This window comes from Phocoena phocoena, chromosome 5 (assembly GCF_963924675.1).
Source record: "Phocoena phocoena chromosome 5, mPhoPho1.1, whole genome shotgun sequence".
In the NCBI taxonomy this organism is placed as follows: Eukaryota; Metazoa; Chordata; class Mammalia; order Artiodactyla; family Phocoenidae; genus Phocoena; species Phocoena phocoena.
The window spans coordinates 21,877,699-21,897,158 of record NC_089223.1 but is presented as its reverse complement, the minus strand read 5'-3'; the positions used below and the strand labels follow the sequence as shown (position 1 = coordinate 21,897,158).

Genomic DNA, 19,460 nt, shown 5'->3' with positions numbered 1-19,460 from the left:
TCAGCACTGTGAAAACTGCCCACGTGGCAGGACTGAGATCCTAGTCTGGTTCATCTGCCACCAAAGCCCCACGCCTCCACCCCGCACATTGCACCACCACTCCAAGCAAACATGGAAGATGGGGAAGATGAAAACATCGTTGGGACGGCCCATAGGAAACCAAATACCGCAGGAAAATAATGCACGGGAAATGGATTTTTTTTTCTGGCCGTGCCTCGTGGTTTGCAGGACCTTAGTTCCCCAACTAGGGATTGAACCTGACCCACAACAGTGAAAGCACCGAGTCCTAACCACTGGACTGCCAGGGAACTCCCAGGAAATGGATTTTTAAAATAATAACACCAGCCCTCACATGTAAAGTGAATCACCTATTGTATTTTGAGAATTCTTCCCCCTCTACAAACATATGGAAAATATTTTTAAAGAGTTTTCCCTCTTCTCGGTCATGGGGATAGTTATTCAAGAGCTTATTGTGAAGAAAGAACCTACCCGGAAGAATGAACAAGCATCAATTTTTAAAAATTGCAATCAATCAAATCAAATACAATATGAATCAAATCTTGTATATTGAAACTTTTCCCCATTAAGCTTTTATTAAGGGGCTTCCCTGGTGGCACAGTGGTTGAGAGTCCGCCTGCCGTTGCAGGGGACGCGGGTTCGTGCCCCGGTCCGGGAGGATCCCACATGCCGCGGAGCGGCTGGGCCAGTGAGCCACGGTCGCTGAGCCTGCGCGTCCGGAGCCTGTGCTCCGCAACGGGAGAGGCCACAACAGTGAGAGGCCCGCGTACGCAAAAAAAAAAAAAAAAGAAAAACTTTTATTAAGCCATTAAACGTGTATACGTAGGAGGAATTGTATTTTCAAATGAGTTAATCCATCTTTTAAAGTCTACGGTAGACTGCCCTTTGAACATGCGGCGCACATGAATGGCAATATGCCAAAGCAAAGCAGCGTCGAGACTGAGAGCTTCGTAAAGTCTCACTTGCTGGCGTTTGGAGAAATGGGACCCTGCTATTCTCCGCTGGAGCTGCTCTTTAATTCTGACTCAGACACACATAGGGTGCATACATTTAAGTCAATTCTGCCTCTACCATTTATGAAAACAAGAATACCTCTACACACCAAAGAGACCTGGGGAGACCTACTCATTCTATCTGGCCTGGGCTGCTTGGCTGGTAGAGAGAGTTCCCCCTCAGGTGGGGACTCCCCATGAACCTGTGTTCTGGTGATACTTCTTTTTTTTCTAAAGAAAGTTTAAATGCTTTTAATCGTGTTTCAATTTGTCCTCTATTGAACATGTATGGATAAGGGATTAAATTTATTCAAAATAGGCCCCTACTATAATTCTTCAACTAGCTAATTGAGAATACCTGTGGATATATATGAATTTATCACCATCGTGACCATGGTAGCGTGTGCTTAGTGCTCATGGGCGATAGTGATCAAAATGTTTCCAATGATGTGGCCAGGTCACACTGCCATCGGGCTGCTTTCCTTTCTGCTTACTTGCCGTGCTGCTCTTTGCTGAAGTTTCTGAGGAATGTACCTAGGAGTTGGCGCAGACCTTGTTTTTGTAGAGATCTTTCATCGGGGCTACTTTATTCTGGTGATATTTCAAAAACAAATACTTGAAGGAGCTCACTTTACTCTGGGGCATGGTGTATTAAGTGAGGCCAACCTTTGGAAAAGCAATCTGGCCAAAATATGTGCTAATCACTTGAAAACCGTTCGTGTGCTTTGATCCGATAATCTTCCTTCTGGAATTCTATGCTGAGGCAAATTACATGAATTTGCCATTTGGATATCTCTAGGCACCTTGAACCTGACATATTCAAAACTCGGGATTCTTATCCCAACCAACTCCTCCTGCAATCTCCCTCATCTCAGAAAACGACCCCTCCATTCTGCCAGTTGCTTAGGCTCCAAACGGTAGAGTTCTTCTGGTATTCTCTCTTTCTTTCACACCCCATTTCAGATGCACCAGAGAATACTGTCTGCTCCATCTTCAAAATACATCAAGGCTCCAATCACTTCTCACCGTGTTCATCGCCACCTTCTTGGCATAAGTCACCATCCTCCGTTTCTGAATTATGGCTATAGCTCCTATTTGTTCTTCTTGCTTCCATACTGGCTCCAATACAGTCAGAATAAACTTTTAAACATGCATAGTCTGCATGTCAGACTATGTCACTTCCTGGCTTCAAACCCTCCAAAGGTTTTTCCTGTCACTCAGAATAAAATCCAAAGAGTCAATAGGCCTCTCATCTTTCTGATCTCACCTCCTGCACTCTTTCTTTCTCACACTTCTCCATTCTCAGTAGTCTCTCTGCCATTCTCCAAGCACATCAAATACAATCTCCCTTCGGGGCCATTGTGTGTACGGTGCTCTCTTCCTAATACAACCCGTCCCCCAATACATATATGGATCCCTCACGTCCTTCAGGATTCTGTGCAAAATTCACCTCATCCGAGCAGTTGATCCCACTCTGCTACCTTTTTCTTCATAGAACTGTTATTGCCTGGCATAATCTACAACTGAAAATTTGTCTGTTTCTCCCGCCCCAAAATGTAGATTCTATGAAATTTATCTGTTTGAGTCCCTACTGGATACCCAGCTCAGTGGTTCAAGTAGCACTACTGGAACAAAGGAGCATTGTGCTGGAGGAGAATCACCGACACAAGGCTGGAAACAAATTAAGACCCACGCCCCAAATGGACATTTTAGTTTATCGTGAATTGGACTTCAGCTCCTCTGAAATAGTGGCTAGCGGAAATCAAGATCTTAGAGATTACCGTTATTCTTTTCTGAACCATTTAAGAGCAAGATGCAGACAGAATGCTTCATCCTACTACATAATTCAGCGTACATATTCCCCACATAAGGACATTCTTCTACATAGCTACAATATAAACATTCGAATCAGGTAATCAGCGTTTATAGGACACTACCATCCAATCCACAGACCTCATTCAATTTTGCCAACTGTTTGTTTTTCCTATCTGGTCCAGGAGTCAATCCAGACTTGTTCGTTGCATTTAGTCGTCATGCCTCTTAAGTCTCCTTCAATTTGGATCAATTGGTTTTTCTATCCTCTGTCTCTAATGAGCTGAAAAGTTTTAAAGAATACGAGCCTGTCATTTTTTAAGATGCTTCTCACCCTGGGTCCATCCAATGTTTCTCCACGTTCAGACTCAGGCTGTGCATTCTGAGCAGGATACGACAGAACGAGGCTGTGCTCTACTCAGCACATCACATCAGGAGGCATATGATGTGACTCGTTCCCTTCCTGATGATGCCCATCTTGATCACCTGGTCAATTTGGTGTCTTCCAGGTTCTTTCTAATAAATTCCCCCTCGATCAATAAGTATTTTTCAGAAGATGCTTTAAGACTAAGCTGACATCCCGCTTCACATCAAACAGCCACCCACCAGCCTTGGCATCCACTGAGGAGTCCTGCCAAGAATCAACCAACATTGCCAAATGGTGACTTACTATTTCCATCAATCTTACTAGTTGGTGTTATTCCATAAGGAAGAGCTCTCCCTTTTCTTTCCATTTATTTATTCATTCCATCATTATTTATCTATTCATTTATATTGGCATGGATTCGTGGATTCCTGTCTTATCCAATAGGTTGTAATCAGTTACTATCACAATTTATTTTGATACTCAAATTGTCCCAGATTTGGCCAGTGGGAGCTCCTTCCTGCCCGCTCATGTGTCCTTTTAGCATGTTCCCATCATGCTTTGAGCACTTCCTATAAAAGTTTCCAAGCTTACTTTGTACTTTCCCAGCCTAATTACTAGAATCTGCCCTGGTTCCATTTAATGGAGGATGGTACTTAGAAACCAAGATCTTCTGGCCACTTGATGTGTCCGTTGCTCTGGCCTCTGAATGAAAATAGCTATGGTGTATATATATATAATGATTTCACACTCATTTTTTTTTTTAACATCTTTATTGGGGTATAATTGCTTTACAATAGTGTATTAGTTTCTGATTTATAACAAAGTGAATCAGCTATACATATACATGTGCTCCCATGTGTCTTCCCTCTTGCATCTCCCTCCCTTCCACTCTCCCCCTCCCACCCCTCCAGGCTGTCCCAAAGCCCCGAGCTAATATCCCTGTGCCTTGCGGCTGCTTCCCCCTAGCTATCTACCTTACTACGTTTGTTAGTGTGTATATGTCCATGACTCTTTCTCGCCCTGTCAAAACTCACCCTTCCCCCTCCCCATATCCTCAAGTCCGTTCTCCAGTAGGTCTGCGCCTCTATTCCTGTCTTATCCCTAGGTTCTTCATGACATTTTTTCCCCTTAAATTCCATATATATGTGTTAGCATACGGTATTTGTCTTTGTCTTTCTGACTTACTTCACTCTGTATGACAGACTCTAGGTCTATCCATCTCATTACAAATAACTCAATTTCATTTCTTTTTAAGGCTGAGTAATATTCCATCGTGTATATGTGCCACATCTTCTTTATCCATTCGTCCGATGATGGGCGCTTAGGTTCTTTCCATCTCCGGGCTATTGTAAATAGAGCTGCAATGAACATTTTGGTACATGACTCTTTTTGAATTATGGTTTTCTCAGGGTATATGCCCAGTAGTGGGATTGCTGGGTCATATGGTAATTCTATTTGTAGTTTTTTAAGGAACCTCCATACTGTTCTCCATAGTGGCTGAACCAATTCACATTCCCACCAGCAGTGCAAGAGTGTCCCCTTTTCTCCACACCCTCTCCAGCATTTATTGTTTCTAGATTTTTTGAGGATGGCCATTCTGACTGGTGTGAGATGATATCTCATTGTAGTTTTGATTTGCATTTCTCTAATGATTAATGATGTTGAGCATTCTTTCATGTGTTTGTTGGCATTCTGTATATCTTCTTTGGAGAAATGTCTGTTTAGGTCTTCTGCCCATTTTTGGATGGGGTTGTTTGTTTTTTTGTTATTGAGCTGCATGAGCTGCTTGTAAATTTTGGAGATTAATCCTTTGTCAGTTGCTTCATTTGCAAATGTTTTCTCCCATTCTGAGGGTTGTCTTTTGGTCTTGATTATGGTTTCCTTTGCTGTGCAAAAGCTTTGAAGTTTCATTAGGTCCCATTTGTTTATTTTTGTTTTTATTTCCATTACTCTAGGAGGTGGGTCAGAAAGGATCTTGCTGTGATTTATGTCATAGAGTGTTCTTCCTATGTTTTCCTCTAAGAGTTTGATAGTTTCTGGCCTTACATTTAGGTCTTTAATCCATTTTGAGCTTATTTTTGTGTATGGTGTTAGGGAGTGATCTAATCTCATACTTTTACATGTACCTGTCCAGTTTTCCCAGCACTATTTATTGAAGAGGCTGTCCTTTCTCCACTGTACATTCCTGCCTCCTTTATCAAAGATAAGGTGTCCATATGTGCGTGGGTTTATCTCTGGGCTTTCTATCCTGTTCCACTGATCTATCTTTCTGTTTTTGTGCCAGTACCATACTGTCTTGATTACTGTAGCTTTGTAGTATAGTCTGAAGTCAGGGAGCCTGATTCCTCCAGCTCCTTTTTTCGTTCTCAAGATTGCTTTGGCTATTCGGGGTCTTTTGTGTTTCCATACAAATTGCGAAATTTTTTGTTCTAGTTCTGTGAAAAATGCCAGTGGTAGTTTGATAGGGATTGCATTGAATCTGTAGATTGCTTTGGGTAGTAGAGTCATTTTCACAATGTTGATTCTTCCCATCCAAGAACATGGTATATCTCTCCATCTATTTGTATCACCTTTAATTTCTTTCATCAGTGTCTTATAATTTTCTGCATACAGGTCTTTCGTATCCTTAGGTAGGTTTATTCCTAGATATTTTATTCTTTTTGTTGCAATGGTAAATGGGAGTTCACACTCATTTTGAATCCAATCCAACACCTCAGGGTTCTTTATGAAGCTGAACAGGATCCTGTAGGGCCCTCCTGGGTACAAATCCTTTCCGTGTCCCCCCGTTTTTTGTTTAGTAAATAGGCTTCATTCAGCCTCCTCGACCTTCCCTGGGTTCCAAAGGGCAGATTCAAATAGTTGCTTATCAGGGAAGGAGAAAGAAACAAAGGAGGCACAGTCAAGAAACAGCAGTGCAGAAACGGGGCAGGGTCCTGGTTCCTCCTCAAGGAATGTATATAACAATATCTTTGAGTTCCTCTGCAGGAACTAAGGCCCCTACCCAGGTGGAGGATGGCAACTTCAGGCTGAGCACAATATTGCTGGAACTCCGCTCACCAGCTCTGTTACCTCACCACCAACCAATCAGAAAAAAAGTCTGCACACAGGGGAAGATAATGAAGACCCTGACCCCTTCCCCAAGTGATTCTCCCTTTAAAACTTTTCATGGTCAAGCAGAATCTTTGGAATTGGTTTTTGGACACGAGTCTGCCTTCTCCCCAGGTTGCTGGCCTCCTGAATAAAGCAACCTTTCCTTTCCAACCAACACCTGTCTCTCGGGTATTGGCTTTTTAGTGGCCAGCAGCAGAACCTGAGTTCGATAATATTTATAGCTTTCTTTCCTTCCATATTCGTAAATTCCTTCTCCCACACTAAGAAACCTGGCTCCCATTACATTTAATATCTTACTTATTTGCCCAATGTCCCTGTAATTAATCAATCTCTCAGCCAGGATGCTACCTCCTTGACCCTGCCATCTCCTCAGCCTCTAACTTTTCCTCTAAGGGAAGAAAACGACAGGGGTAGTTGTGCATTCTTAATGACACAGATTCACTAAGTTTTGTGGCTGGAGAAAAACTGCTAAGAGACAGAGAGATATGGGGAACCACTTTGGTTTGTGAGACATCTGTACAAAACCTCGCTGGGGGGTTTTAGGCAAAGGACTCAGATCTCTGGTGGTTCAGGAACCAGCAGCCAGGCATTCTTCACTTTTGCCTTTTTGGCATTAGGCACTATAAAAAGCACTGTCCCAATTGCCTAGAAGCCTATTTTCTAAAATGAATAAGTTAGGGAAATACAGAAACCCAGCACATCCAATACCATAGAGACAAATGCTTCTAAGTAGTTCTTTTTCTGCCTGCTTCTAATTTGGGTATAGCTGGGATTCTTTGCTCTCCCCTAACAGCCACCAGCTGTTCCTACTGCTTCTGGAAAAAACAGCAGTTGTACTGGTGGACGGCCATTAACAGATTTCTGTAAACATGCTAACTAAGGTCCTGGGGAAAAGGTGGACTTTTGTTTTCATCAAGAATGGGTCCTGAGTTCTCTGAAAGATTGCCAGTTGGGAAGTACAAGGTGGGTGATTAAGAACCAACCCACAAATTGCTTTCGAGACGTGCTATCTCGAGCCAAAGAAACTGCTGGTGTGAAAAGATAACCACTCAAACATTTAACTGGTAAGGAAGTGTGCTGTGTCAAAGTTTTAAGAACACGACTCTAGAGGGGCTGTACTCTCCACTAACTAGTTGTAAGCTCTATGCGCAACCGGAGAATATCCTACAAACAATAATAACCCAAAAAACCTGCCTTGCCTATTGAGGCTTTATTGATGCTCTAAGTCCTCTGTTACCAGTCATGACAACCAGAATAAACACAGCGAAGAAATAGCTCACCCAATTTCTTTTCTTACAGAGTTAGAAAACACTCATTCTATAGGAAAACAAATGTCACATGTTTGCTGCCAGAGGGTAAGAAAGAAGCCCATTTCTACACTCATTCTAATGCAGGGCAGCATCGGCATGACCCGGGAACTTGTTAGAAAAGCATATTCTGGAACCCACCTCACATGTACGGAATGAGAAACTCTGCAGCAGGGCCCATCAGTCTGAGTTTTAACACACACACACACACACACACACACACACACACACACACACACACACTGGTGATAGGGACGGTGATGTACATTTAAATTTGATAGTCACTGCCCTAGATATTCCAGGCGTTGTGTTCGGAGGACCCAGCTACCAACTAACCTTACCAGTTGGCCCTAGGATGCGTAATTAGGGAAGGTTGTTTATGAGAGATACACACATTTCTCTACATCTGAGACGCAGGAAGTTGTTCCTCTCTTCATAGGTCAAGGGGTCGCTTCCCCTTTTGCCTCCACCTGGACCGAGTCACAGATTAGGTTGAATTTGAGACCCGGCAGGGGTCGCTGCTGCCCATAGAGAGACCGAGGGAGCGTGGCAAGAGAAGCCTAGAATCTTTGACATCACATTAAGCTCCTCCTTGCACGCACACATTAGACACACACACAAACATATACAGACAGACACACACACACACACGGACCGCGTACTCTTCTCTGCCGGCTTGCTCCCGCTACCCCCGAGCCGGCCCCTCCCGCGGCAAGTGTGTGCCGGGCGCAGCCTGAGGGACCCGGCGCACAGCAGGGGCGGCCGCCGCGCCTCCAGCCGGACCCGCACGCCCCAGCGCTCGGCGACGGCAGCCGGGACTCCTCGCCGACACCCCGGGCTCGGAGCAGCCGCGCTCGCCCCCGCCGGGGCTGCAGGGCGCCGGGCCGCCACCCCGCACGCTCCCGGGCCCCCTGCCACCCCTATGAGAGAAGGAGAAGCCGGGCGAAGGAGCAGGACGCTCGGCAGCCGGACTCCGCCGCAAGCCCGGAGCGCCCCCTCCGCCCGCGGCCCGCCGGCGTCCGCGAAGCGAGATGCAACCGCCGTGCTTCGGCTGAAAAGGGAAGGGGCCGGCGCCACCCGCTCGCTCGGAAGCCGGTCCCCGCGGCGGCTGCGCGTCCCGGCCGCGGCCCCTCGGGCCCGGGAGTGAGCAGGAGCAGAAGGAGGAGAAGGACAAGCGGCCGGCCCGGCGTTGGCCGGGGCTGGGGAGGAGGGACGGCGCGGGGGGAGCGCGCCGGGGGCGGGGAGGGGGCCCCGGCGGATAAAGATGGCAATGTCTCTCATCCAAGCGTGCCGCAGCCTGGCTCTCTCAACATGGCTGCTTTCCTTTTGTTTCGTGCATCTGCTCTGCCTGGACTTCACCGTGGCCGAGAAGGAAGAATGGTACACCGCCTTCGTGAACATCACCTACGCCGAGCCCGCGCCGGACCCCGGGGCCGGGGCGGCGGGCGGCGGCGGCGGCGGCGGCACCACCGCCGAGCTGCACACCGAGAAGACCGAGTGCGGGCGCTACGGGGAGCACTCGCCCAAGCAGGACGCCCGCGGGGAGGTGGTCATGGCCAGCTCGGCCCACGACCGCCTGGCCTGCGACCCCAACACCAAGTTCGCCGCCCCGGCGCACGGCAAGAACTGGATAGCCCTCATCCCCAAGGGCAACTGCACGTACAGGGATAAGATCCGGAACGCGTTCCTGCAGAACGCCTCCGCCGTGGTCATCTTCAACGTGGGCTCCAACACCAACGAGACCATCACCATGTCCCACGCAGGTAAGCGGCCCCGGCGGGCGCGGGGCGGGGGAGGGGAGCCAGAGGAGGATGGAGGCGCCGAGAAGGATCCAGCGCCTGCCTCCTAGCTCCTTCCTGCGAAGTCCGTGCTTTGCGAAAGACGGGTCTCTGTTCCTCGGACCTACTAAGTTTTGCTCTGCGTCACTTCGTGGGGTTTACAATGAAGAGAGGACTAACAGCATTGGGGGCACCAGAGAATGCATTCCAATTAGCATCGCGCCACTCGGACGAAGGTTGGCCGAGGGGGGCTAACTTTTCCGAGGAGGATCTGGTAGGTGGGGTGTGGGGTGTAGGTTTCGGATGTTGTTCTCGGCTAGTGAGCGGCCCCGCACCTGTTTGGAACCGGGAGATCTGATAACTCAGCTCTTCACTTGGGTGTGTGCATCAGGTATACTCCTGAGGCCGGCGTTTGTGTATCAGGAGGCGGGTAGGGTTACTGGTGCTGGCGCTCGTCACTGCCGACTTGCTCAAGTCGGGTTTCAGCTCTTCGTGGGAGATTGAGTACCGCTCCCCCGCCCCCGCCCCGCGCCGCCCGCTGGGTTGACGCGAGTCATAAATAATACCGAAAATCCTGTGCTCTGCCAAGCTGTCATCCGGAGGAGCTGACAGGCGGGCACGATGGTAAAGAGTAACAATCCTCAAAAAGCCACCAAGAGCATGGTGGCCATAAAGATATGTCTGCTTTTACAGTGTTGCATTATCCTTTGCCCGCTTGGGAGGTTAAATATGCTGAAGGTTTTCTTTATGGCGAGAAGGAGATTTCAGGGTAGAAAGAATAAGCTTTTCGTAGTGATTGCAGGGTGCCGGGATGAGAAGTCCATGATTGTCCTAAAACTCGCTCTTTCCCTGTATGCCTGACATAACAGTGCTTCCGTGGTAGGAACAACGAAGTCCTCCCCAGGCTTGTCAGCAAAAGCAGCTCGTTTTAGCAGCCTTGCCTCCTTGAGTCCAGGGTTACTTGTTGTTTCTGTGCGTCCGGAGAACCTTGCCCTCCTTCCCCAGAGGGGTTGCTGGGTTTGAGGCTGTGGCATCCGGAAGGAGAAGGAGGGAGTGGAAGTGACAGATGCATTTTCTGACTGGAGTCACCGAATCAAAACATTACCAAAATCTGGCTTTTAAAGAAAATAAACAGTTAATGCTACTGAAATGGAGTACCAGGCTTTGGCCACATGGGGGGTGGTGCATTCTCTGGGGACAAGTTTTCATTCCCAGAGCTCATGTCACCTATTAGGGAAATGTACAGTGGGTTTGCCTTTGGTAGTCAACACCAGCTGTTTCAGACAAGGAACTTGTCAACCCTAATGCAAACAGGTGGAGTGGGGAAAGGTCAGTGCTTCTAACACAGGGGCCAAAGATAATGCAGTGCACTAATTCACGAAGAGGAGGAGGGGGCAGTTAACTTCTTGGAAAAGTTAGGATAGAGCACTGAGGAACATTTGGTATACTTTCTTGAGCTCAACAGTTTTGTAAGTGAAAAGACTGTACTCTGACCTTGAGTCATAAGAGCACTACTTAAACTTCATGACAGTCAAGGATTTGGAGGACTATGGAAAGAGCGTTTTAAGTCATGTAAAGTATCTTTAAAAGCATATTTAATATATAAACCTCCGTGGGGGGAGTGTGAAGGAGGGTTTTTGTTATTGTTGCTGTTCTTTAAACTCGCAGAAGATGGTTAGCTGACTTTGCAGGATCCTTTAAATGTTTCTTTTTGCATATGCGTGAAATCAAACTCTGCAGCTTCGAGCACAAAGTTAAGAGGCATCATTTGTTCCTGTCTAAAAAGAACTGCCAACACATTGGGTCAGTTAATGGCTCGCCTGCTTTTAAAGGAAGCCGTAAGCTGACATGCCACACAAATGATGCTTAAGATGTAGTGAGAATAAATAAAGGGCTTGGTGATAATTTGAAAGTTAGGCTAAAAAAATGTCAAGGAAATTCTCTACTATCTAACTGTTCTGTTTCCAAAACTGTGTTAACGTTGTATCTGCTAATAGCCATGAGGCTTCCATATTATCGTTTGATGTATTGCCACTTTAGGAGACTGAATTCACTTTAGTCATAGATTGCATTGATTTCTGCTAAAGTCTCATTATAAGGATATCCATGACAGGGTGGCTTGGCGAACTTTTAACTCTTTCTACCTGAATGTGAACCAGTGCCAGCGCTGGTCTGGCTGTCAGTATGTTACACTTAGCTCTAGAATGTGAAGGCTGTACTTTTTCTAGTTGAATTTAGAATTCTCACTCAAATTTATCTTAGGAAATGGTGTACATTTTAGATGCTAATCAAATATTCTTATTCTGTGAACATGGGATGCAATATAACAGAGGATCCTTACACTTGTGAACTTTTTACTTCCGTCTCCAAAAAGTGAACATCAGCCTTTGCATTTTTAAAAAATCTCCCCTCTCCTCTAGATCCTTTATTTTCAGCACTGATAGCTTTCGGGTGAGGAGAAAGTCTGACTTTAGTGTTATGCACCCCACTGTGAAATATCTATGCATCTGCCGTGATGTGACCCCAACACACCCACTATCTTGAAATTCAGTTAAATAGAAATCATTTCCCCTTCCCCTTTCCATAGAGCCTTTGTTTCTGATTTTTCCTTTCCCACTTATGATTTTGGGTTTCTGACAGTTCTGCAATTATGGCTTCTCATTCACAAAGACACAGATCATCCTGGGATAGACTAGTAGCTTTAGTTTGTAACCAGTTCTTTTAAATCTCTCTAAAAATATGAGCACATTGAGAGAGAGTTCACATAGCATAGAGTTCACTCATTTAAAGTATACAGTTTAATGGCTTTTCCTCTGCCAACAGAGTTGAGGACCCTCACCACTGATTCCAGTAAGAAACCCTGTGGCCATTAATAGTTACTCTTCATTACTCTCCAATATACCAGCCCTAGTTAACCACTAATCTCCTTTCTGTCTCTGTTTGCCTATTCTGGACATTTCATATGGATGGAATCAAGTAATATGTGTTCTTCTGTGACTGGCCTCTTTCACCAGCATAATGTTTTCAAGGTCTGTCAATGCTGTAGCATGTCTCAGTACTACATTCCTTTTTGTTGCCCAATAATATTTCCTTCTATGTTTATACCACATTTTCAAAATTCATCAATTAATGGACACTTAGGTTCTTTCCACTTTTTGGTTATTATGCATAATGCTTCTGTGAACATTCATGTACGAGTCTGTGTGTGGACATTTCTTTTGGGTACACAGCCAGGCGTGAAATTTCTGAGAAGTCTGGGTCATATGGCAACTGTATGGCTTAACCTTTTGAGGAACTGCACGATTGATTTCCAAAGAAACACACCATTTCACAGTTCCACCAGCAGTGTAGGAGGAACATTTAGTAGGTGGAACATTTCTCTGCATCCTCATCAACACTTGTTGTTATCTATCTTTGATTTTGGCCTTCCCAGAGGTTGTGAAGTGGTGTCTTCATTGCCGTTTTTGTTTGCGTTTCTGAGGACTAACAGTTACTTTTTAACATAATATTAATTCTTCCTCTGCTTTTCCTTTTTCTCCTTTTTCCCTTGCTCGCCGTTGTTTTTTCAGCTCAAACACATTTTGTCTTAAAGAAGAAAGGAGATTAATAGAGAAAAGAGATCTACCTCTTCCAATTATGAAGGAAAAATAAAGCCCATGGACCAGAGACTTTCTATGTCCCCTCTAAAAGGATGTGAGGAACTGCATCTTTCGTGCTTTAGAGAGCTTCTTCCCAGGTTGGCTTTGTGAAAGAGCAACCGGAGGGCTTGAGTAAAAAGCTATGTAGAAATCCAGCCTCCACCTGAAGGCCCCAGAAGTACACTTCCAGGTACAGGTAAAAGCAGCCAGACCCGGGCTTCCCTGGTGGCGCAGTGGTTGAGAGTCCGCCTGCCGATGCAGGGGACACGGGTTCGTGCCCCGTTCCGGGAAGATCCCACGTGCCACAGAGCGGCTGGGCCCGTGAGCCATGGCCGCTGAGCCTGCATGTCTGGAGCCTGTGCTCCACAACGGGAGAGGCCACAGCAGTGAGAGGCCCGCGTACCACACACACACACAAAAAAGCAGCCAGATCTAAACCATCTCCCTGGAGCTGGTCAGATGCCTGTGAACCGTGAGGGAAGTGATAGCAGCCATTTCTAGAGGCAGTTTTGGGAAGTGGTAAGTTAGCAGTTTAGCCTCTCGCCAGCCCGTTGAGTTTGTGTCCTGCTTCTGCTGCTTCCTCACTGTGGATCTTTGAGCAGGTTAGCCTCTCAGGACCTCAGTTTCCTCATTTATGAGATGCGGGAGCCTCAGTTGTTTGGTATGAGAATTAAATGAGTTCACACACGTACAGTGCTTGCGTCCGTAGCTGGCACCTAGCCATCAACACATGCTAATTCTCACAGGCATCGTGCACAGTGACACACAGGAGCTCCTGCACGGATCTCCAGACCCCGGGGGTCACTGAGGCTCCGGCAGCCTTAGGAAAGAGCTCTGTATTGACCCTCTCCTGCTTTAGACACCAGAGCCATCGTGCCGATTTCTCTTTGTGGTTTCTGTGATTCGAGACAGGGTGTCCCAGCTCCCTCTGATGGCTGGTGAATATTTGAAGAGTCTCCTGTGGCATTTGTGCTTTCTCTTGGGTTAAACTGAAATCTCATGGGAGCAATATGAGATGTATCTATATATGGATTACATATATTTATATGATAAACATGGTAGATCAGTAAGTGTTTGGAGGTGGTTAAGTGTCTCTGAGTTGTGATGTTGAAGAAATGATGCATATTTTTTTTTCCTTTTTTGAAGAGTGTGGTTTGCTATCTTCTCATCTTTCACTAGTACATAGTTAAAGGGAAAGGAGGAAACTAAACATCTAGGAAGAACTTTTGAGAGACTGGATTCCTAATAGTAACTTAGAGATGGAGCGAGGGAGGAGATGGTTGCAGTAGCTATTCAGAAAATAAGCTCAGCCTTCGGCGAGGAGGAACCCAAGATGGAGTATATCTCATGTATTCTAGGGCCTTCTCCAAGGTTTGAGGAGAAAACATAGATGTACTGAGGCTCTTTCCTGTGTAAGTGGGTGCTAAGATTTTAATTCGTGGGTTCATGCTACATTTACTTTAACGGATGAAGTCCACCTTTGCCTTAACCTCTGTAGAGGAACTAGCTGCTAGAATTTTTTTTTTTCAGGACTCATATTTTTTAGAGTATTTTTGTGCAGTTTTGTTTTACATTTTCCTTTAAGTAATATGTTTACCTCTCTTCAGCAGAAGGTAGCCCTCTGCCTGTGTGGTGCTTACTCTGCGTCAGGCATGTTGTAAGCACTTTGTGTATTATTAGGTCATTTAATTCTCACGATAACACTGAGTGGTAGGTACTGTGGTTGGCGCTGTCCAGGAAACTGAGGCTTAGACAGGGGAAGTGACTTGGTCATGCCGGTAGTAAGTGATGGAGCAAGGCTTGCAAACCTGAGCAATGTCTCCTGAGTCTCTGCTTGTAGCTGCTGCCCCGTATACTTTCTCAACTTGAGAGGATACTATACAGACTAGCTGTGGACAGTAATGACTTCATAATGGAGACAGGAAGTGATCTAAAGCTGATGCCCATTTCAGAATACTTTAGCACATCTATCACCCAAATGCACTTTGGTTGAAGGGCTTTTTTCTTCCTTCATAACTGGAAGAGGTAGCTCGCTTTTCTCTCTTAATCTCCTTTCTTCTTTAAGACAAACCATGTTTAAGCTGAAAAAACAAGCCTTGCAGACTGCATTTTTGCGACAGGAGAGATGGGACCTTGTGTTTGGGCCTGCTCTCCTCCAGACTGACCTCTGATTAACCATTTGGCTTCGGTCCATCACTTTCTATTCTGGACCTCAGTTTCTTACTTATAAAATGAAAGGTCTGAATTAGTTGAGCTCTGAGAGCTGCTTGAACTCCACAGTTTATTCCTTATATATTCAAAACCCAGGATATTTTTACTGAAATTCAAATTTCTGGCTTCTGATGAGAAAATCTGATGACAGGGGCCCATGTCCCTGCAGAGCAATGGCTGGCGGTTTAGGTGAACAGTGTGCCCATTACCTGGCCCAAAGCCCCGTCACTACTTATGGCCTGGCTCTCGGCCAGCTCTGCTCCTATGTGCCCCTGGCCTCAACCCTGAGGCTTATGTATGTGGAACCTCAGCTTTATGGAGTCAAACTAGGGTTAGTGAGGAGAAGTTATAGAAAGCAGACTTGCTTTAGTAAAGGGAGGAAAAACTCTTAAAATTAGAACTGTTGAGAGATGGAAGAGGTTTTCTTGGGAGGTGAAGCTTTCTCTTGCATTCAGATGGAAACTGATCACAGGATTTATGCCCAGAGTTCTGATGGGTGATGACGGAAGGGTCTTCCCAAGCCTGAGAGCTTGTGATTCTCTATCGTTTAGATATTTAAGAAACATTTCTTAGCAGCAGCCTTGGTTTCCATTCCGTTTCCCTCTTAAGATACATATAGAAAACTTATTTATGCTTGGTCTTAATCTCCCAGGCCAAAGCAATATCACCCTCCTCACTTAGTATTTGCTTATTGATTTGGTGCTAAACTGTACCTCCTCACCTGGCTCTCTACCGGCAGGCAGATGTCTAATAGCCAAGAACTCCAGACTCTTGTCATTAAAAGCCATAATTCAACATCAATGTTAAATAACATTATTGGCAATGTAAGTCAGTATGGTCTGGGGACTTCCCTGGTGGCACAGTGGTTAAGAATCCGCCGGCCAATGCAGGGGACACGGGTTCAAGCCCTGGCCGGGGAAGATCCCACATGCCGCAGAGCAACGAAGTCTGTGAGCCACAACTACTGAGCCTGCGCGCCTAGAGCCCGTGCTCCGCAACAAGAGAAACCACCGTAATGAGAAGTCCGCGCACCGCAACAGAGTAGCCCCCGCTCACTGCAACTAGAGAAAGCCTGTGCTCAGCAATGAAGATCTAACGCAGCCAAAAAAAAAAGATACTGTATGGTTTGTTTACTCATTTCAGCTCATAGAAATACGTATCTGGGGATTTGGAAGGAATCCTACCTTTATCTTCTAATCTTTAGTAAGAATCTCATCCTCATCTCTCCTGATGCCTCTGTTCTTAAAAATCCCTTGGCTTCTCAAAAAGGAAGGAATTTTATGACTATGAAATCAGGAAAGATTCAAAAAGAACCCAGGACTCTATAACTTATTCTTTTAGTTTTTTAGAAAGGACTGATTATGTTTCCAATGCAATATTAATTTGTTTAGAAACCAGTCTCAACTTTTTAAAAGGAAGACCTTGACCTTTATTGTTGCATTTTTGGACATGAAACTTGGTGTATAAAGAACTTAATATTTTGGGGCTTCCCTGGTGGCGCAGCGGTTGGGAGTCCGCCTGCCGGTGCAGGGGACGCGGGTTCGTGCCCCGGTCCGGGAGGATCCCACGTGCCGCGGAGCGGCTGGGCCCGTGAGCCATGGCCGCTGGGCCTGCATGTCCGGAGCCTGTGCTCCGCGGCGGGAGAGGCCACAGCAGTGAGGGGCCCGCGTACCGCAAAAAAAAAAAAAAAAAAAAAAAAAAATTATAAAAAAAAAAAAAGAACTTAATATTTTGATAGCCTCTGAAAGTCTTCAGTTTATCCCCAGAAGAGATACTTCATTTTGTATATACTCAAAGGAGGACCTTCACTTATTACTGAGTGACTGAAGTGATGCTGAAATTCTGTGTATTTGATCATGTGAATTGAGAGATGCTAAATTTGAGTTAACCTGAATAGGATTTGACTTTCATTTTATCTCAGATCTGGAGGATTTTGTGGTAATATAAAACCCAGAGAAATAAGGCTGCCTTGTGCTGTGTTATTGTTCTTCTATGAAGCTGCAATTATGGTGGTTCTATTAAATTGAAACCTTGTCTATAGGTATACTATAATCTTTTATTTTAAACTTTGAGGGGTTAATCACTTGGCAGTTTAACTTGAAGTGGGATAAGTGTGCTTTATAGATTGAAGTAGAAATATTAATGACTAGTATTAGATCTAGTTCTTTTATTTTTCTCTATGAGAGGAAAATTTTCTTTTACTGCTTCAAAAGCATTGGTTATAAATTGGTTTCTACAAGTATGTTTTTTAAAAAATCTCGTCTATTCCATGAAATAGCGGTATTTAGAAAACCTGTTTCGGTAGAAATAAGCATCATTTGTCATAAAATTAAAGCTTATGTATCAGATTGTTAGGCTTTTCCATATTCAATGTATGGACATATATTTCATGATATAGATTTGAAAAAAGAAAGTATTTTTGCATTAAATGTATGGCTTATTCATGTTCTTTCCAGGCAAAGATATATGAAGAGCTCATATATTAGGTAAGATCCAGGAAATGTTTTCTTTCTTATTAACCAGTTCAGCCTCTTATCTCTCCATCATAAATGGTTTTTTACGCACACAGTCCATGTAAGCACTATTGAAAAGGCAAACATTTGAGGTTTTTCAGAGGTATTGTCAGTGAACCGATACAAATGCCTTTTTTTACCCATAAGTATTTATTTTCCCATTTTCTACAGAAGATGTTCACCCGGCCATTCTGTAACCATGAACTGACTACACCTACATGTAGTTCCAAATGACCCAAAGAATAGCGGAAAAGATGTTTTCCCCTTTACTTATCAAGGTGTTTTCTCCTTTATTTACCAAGGGGCCTGGAATGTTCTTTCTCCCAGATACGAAGGACTGTGCCTCTCTAAGGTCACTTCTCCGTGACCTCATCACTAAGGCACTCCTAGTTACTCTATTTGGAGAGCAGCATCCCTCCTCGTTCCCATCCTCAGCACACCCTGCCCCTCTCCCTGCTTCATTTTACTTATGCTTGGCATGTGTCCTCCCACCAGAATGTAAGGGCTACAAGAAGCAAGGCTTTTAGACAGTTTTTGTTCATGGTAAAGTTCCCAAAGACTAGAATGGTCCTTGGTGGAAATGGAAAGCGCTCAGTAAATCTTAAGATCTGTTAAATAAGACTGGAAAGATGGACTACGTTATCATGTTAGTCTCTAATTTCATGAAAAAAATATTTCATGACACTAACATTTTTTTTCTTAGCTTTTGACTTATATAAATGAGGTCAGGGAGATTCTAATTTGAGTCTCCTGTTAAAATAATTGAGTCATTGTGTAGAATATGACATGAAGTGGGAGCCTTGTTCATGCCCTTCAACTCGGGAAAAAAGACATACCAGTAACAAGCAGAAGTTACAGGGTATCCAAAAATTTTGTAACCAGATACAATTCTGTGCATATGTTTATTGTCCCGTAACTTTAATACATATGTGTATATGTGAGCACATATGTTAAAATGAAAGACATATGCCTTATAGAAAATTTTGAAAATATGGGACATTTAAAAAGGGAAGAAGACAACCTCAATAACTCAACCACTCACCCACTAAACTCTAGTGTTTTTCTCATTCTGTGGTTACATATTTACTTTTACCAAACTGGGAATATATTGCATAGGTTTTTGTAGCTTTTTAAAATTTAAAGGCGCATGTTGAAACTTCCTCAACGTTTCTGTGATGTTTCTGCTTTCCCCCTACATATAAACAGCGCTGCTGTAAATGTCTGTATGTGCCTGAAAATCAGTACATCTCCGTGATTACTTTCTTAGATCAAGTTCCTGAATATGGCACTAGTAAGTCAAAAGCTATTCATGTGTAGCTATAGAGCAGGGTTGTTTTGTTTTGTTTTGTCTTGTTTTTTAAGCCCATTTAGTGATGTCTTCAGTTGTACGCTCACTCCCTAGTATGGCTGTCCTTTGAAGGAGAAAGAGTACCTGTCAGCTGACAGTGCCGTCGCGGGGTCCTGGCACAGCTTTCTGCATCGCCTTGCTCCAAGCTAGATTAGTTTGGCAGCCGGGGCAGGACACAGAAGGTGGAGAATCAAAAGAGGAAAAAAGCCTCAATGACAGAATCATCAGGATTGCAGTTGGTGAAACCCCCACTGTTCCCTTCGATTCCTCTGTGTCTTGGGGATGTTCAGTGCAAATTGAACAGGGAATTAGGAAACTTGGGTTTCAGTTGCGGTTCTGCCTCAAATTGGCTTTACCGTTGGCAA

At 44.8% G+C, this 19,460-nt stretch overlaps 1 protein-coding gene across 1 annotated transcript in view; it reads left to right on the top strand.

Moving 5' to 3' along the window:
* The first annotated feature begins 8,871 nt into the window (after positions 1–8,871).
* Positions 8,872–19,460, top strand: part of RNF150 (ring finger protein 150) — a 235,519-nt gene continuing 224,930 nt past the window's right edge. The window contains exon 1 of the mRNA XM_065877969.1: positions 8,872–9,370. Coding sequence (XP_065734041.1) covers positions 8,872–9,370 — 499 coding nt within the window. The remainder of the gene's footprint in view (positions 9,371–19,460) is intronic.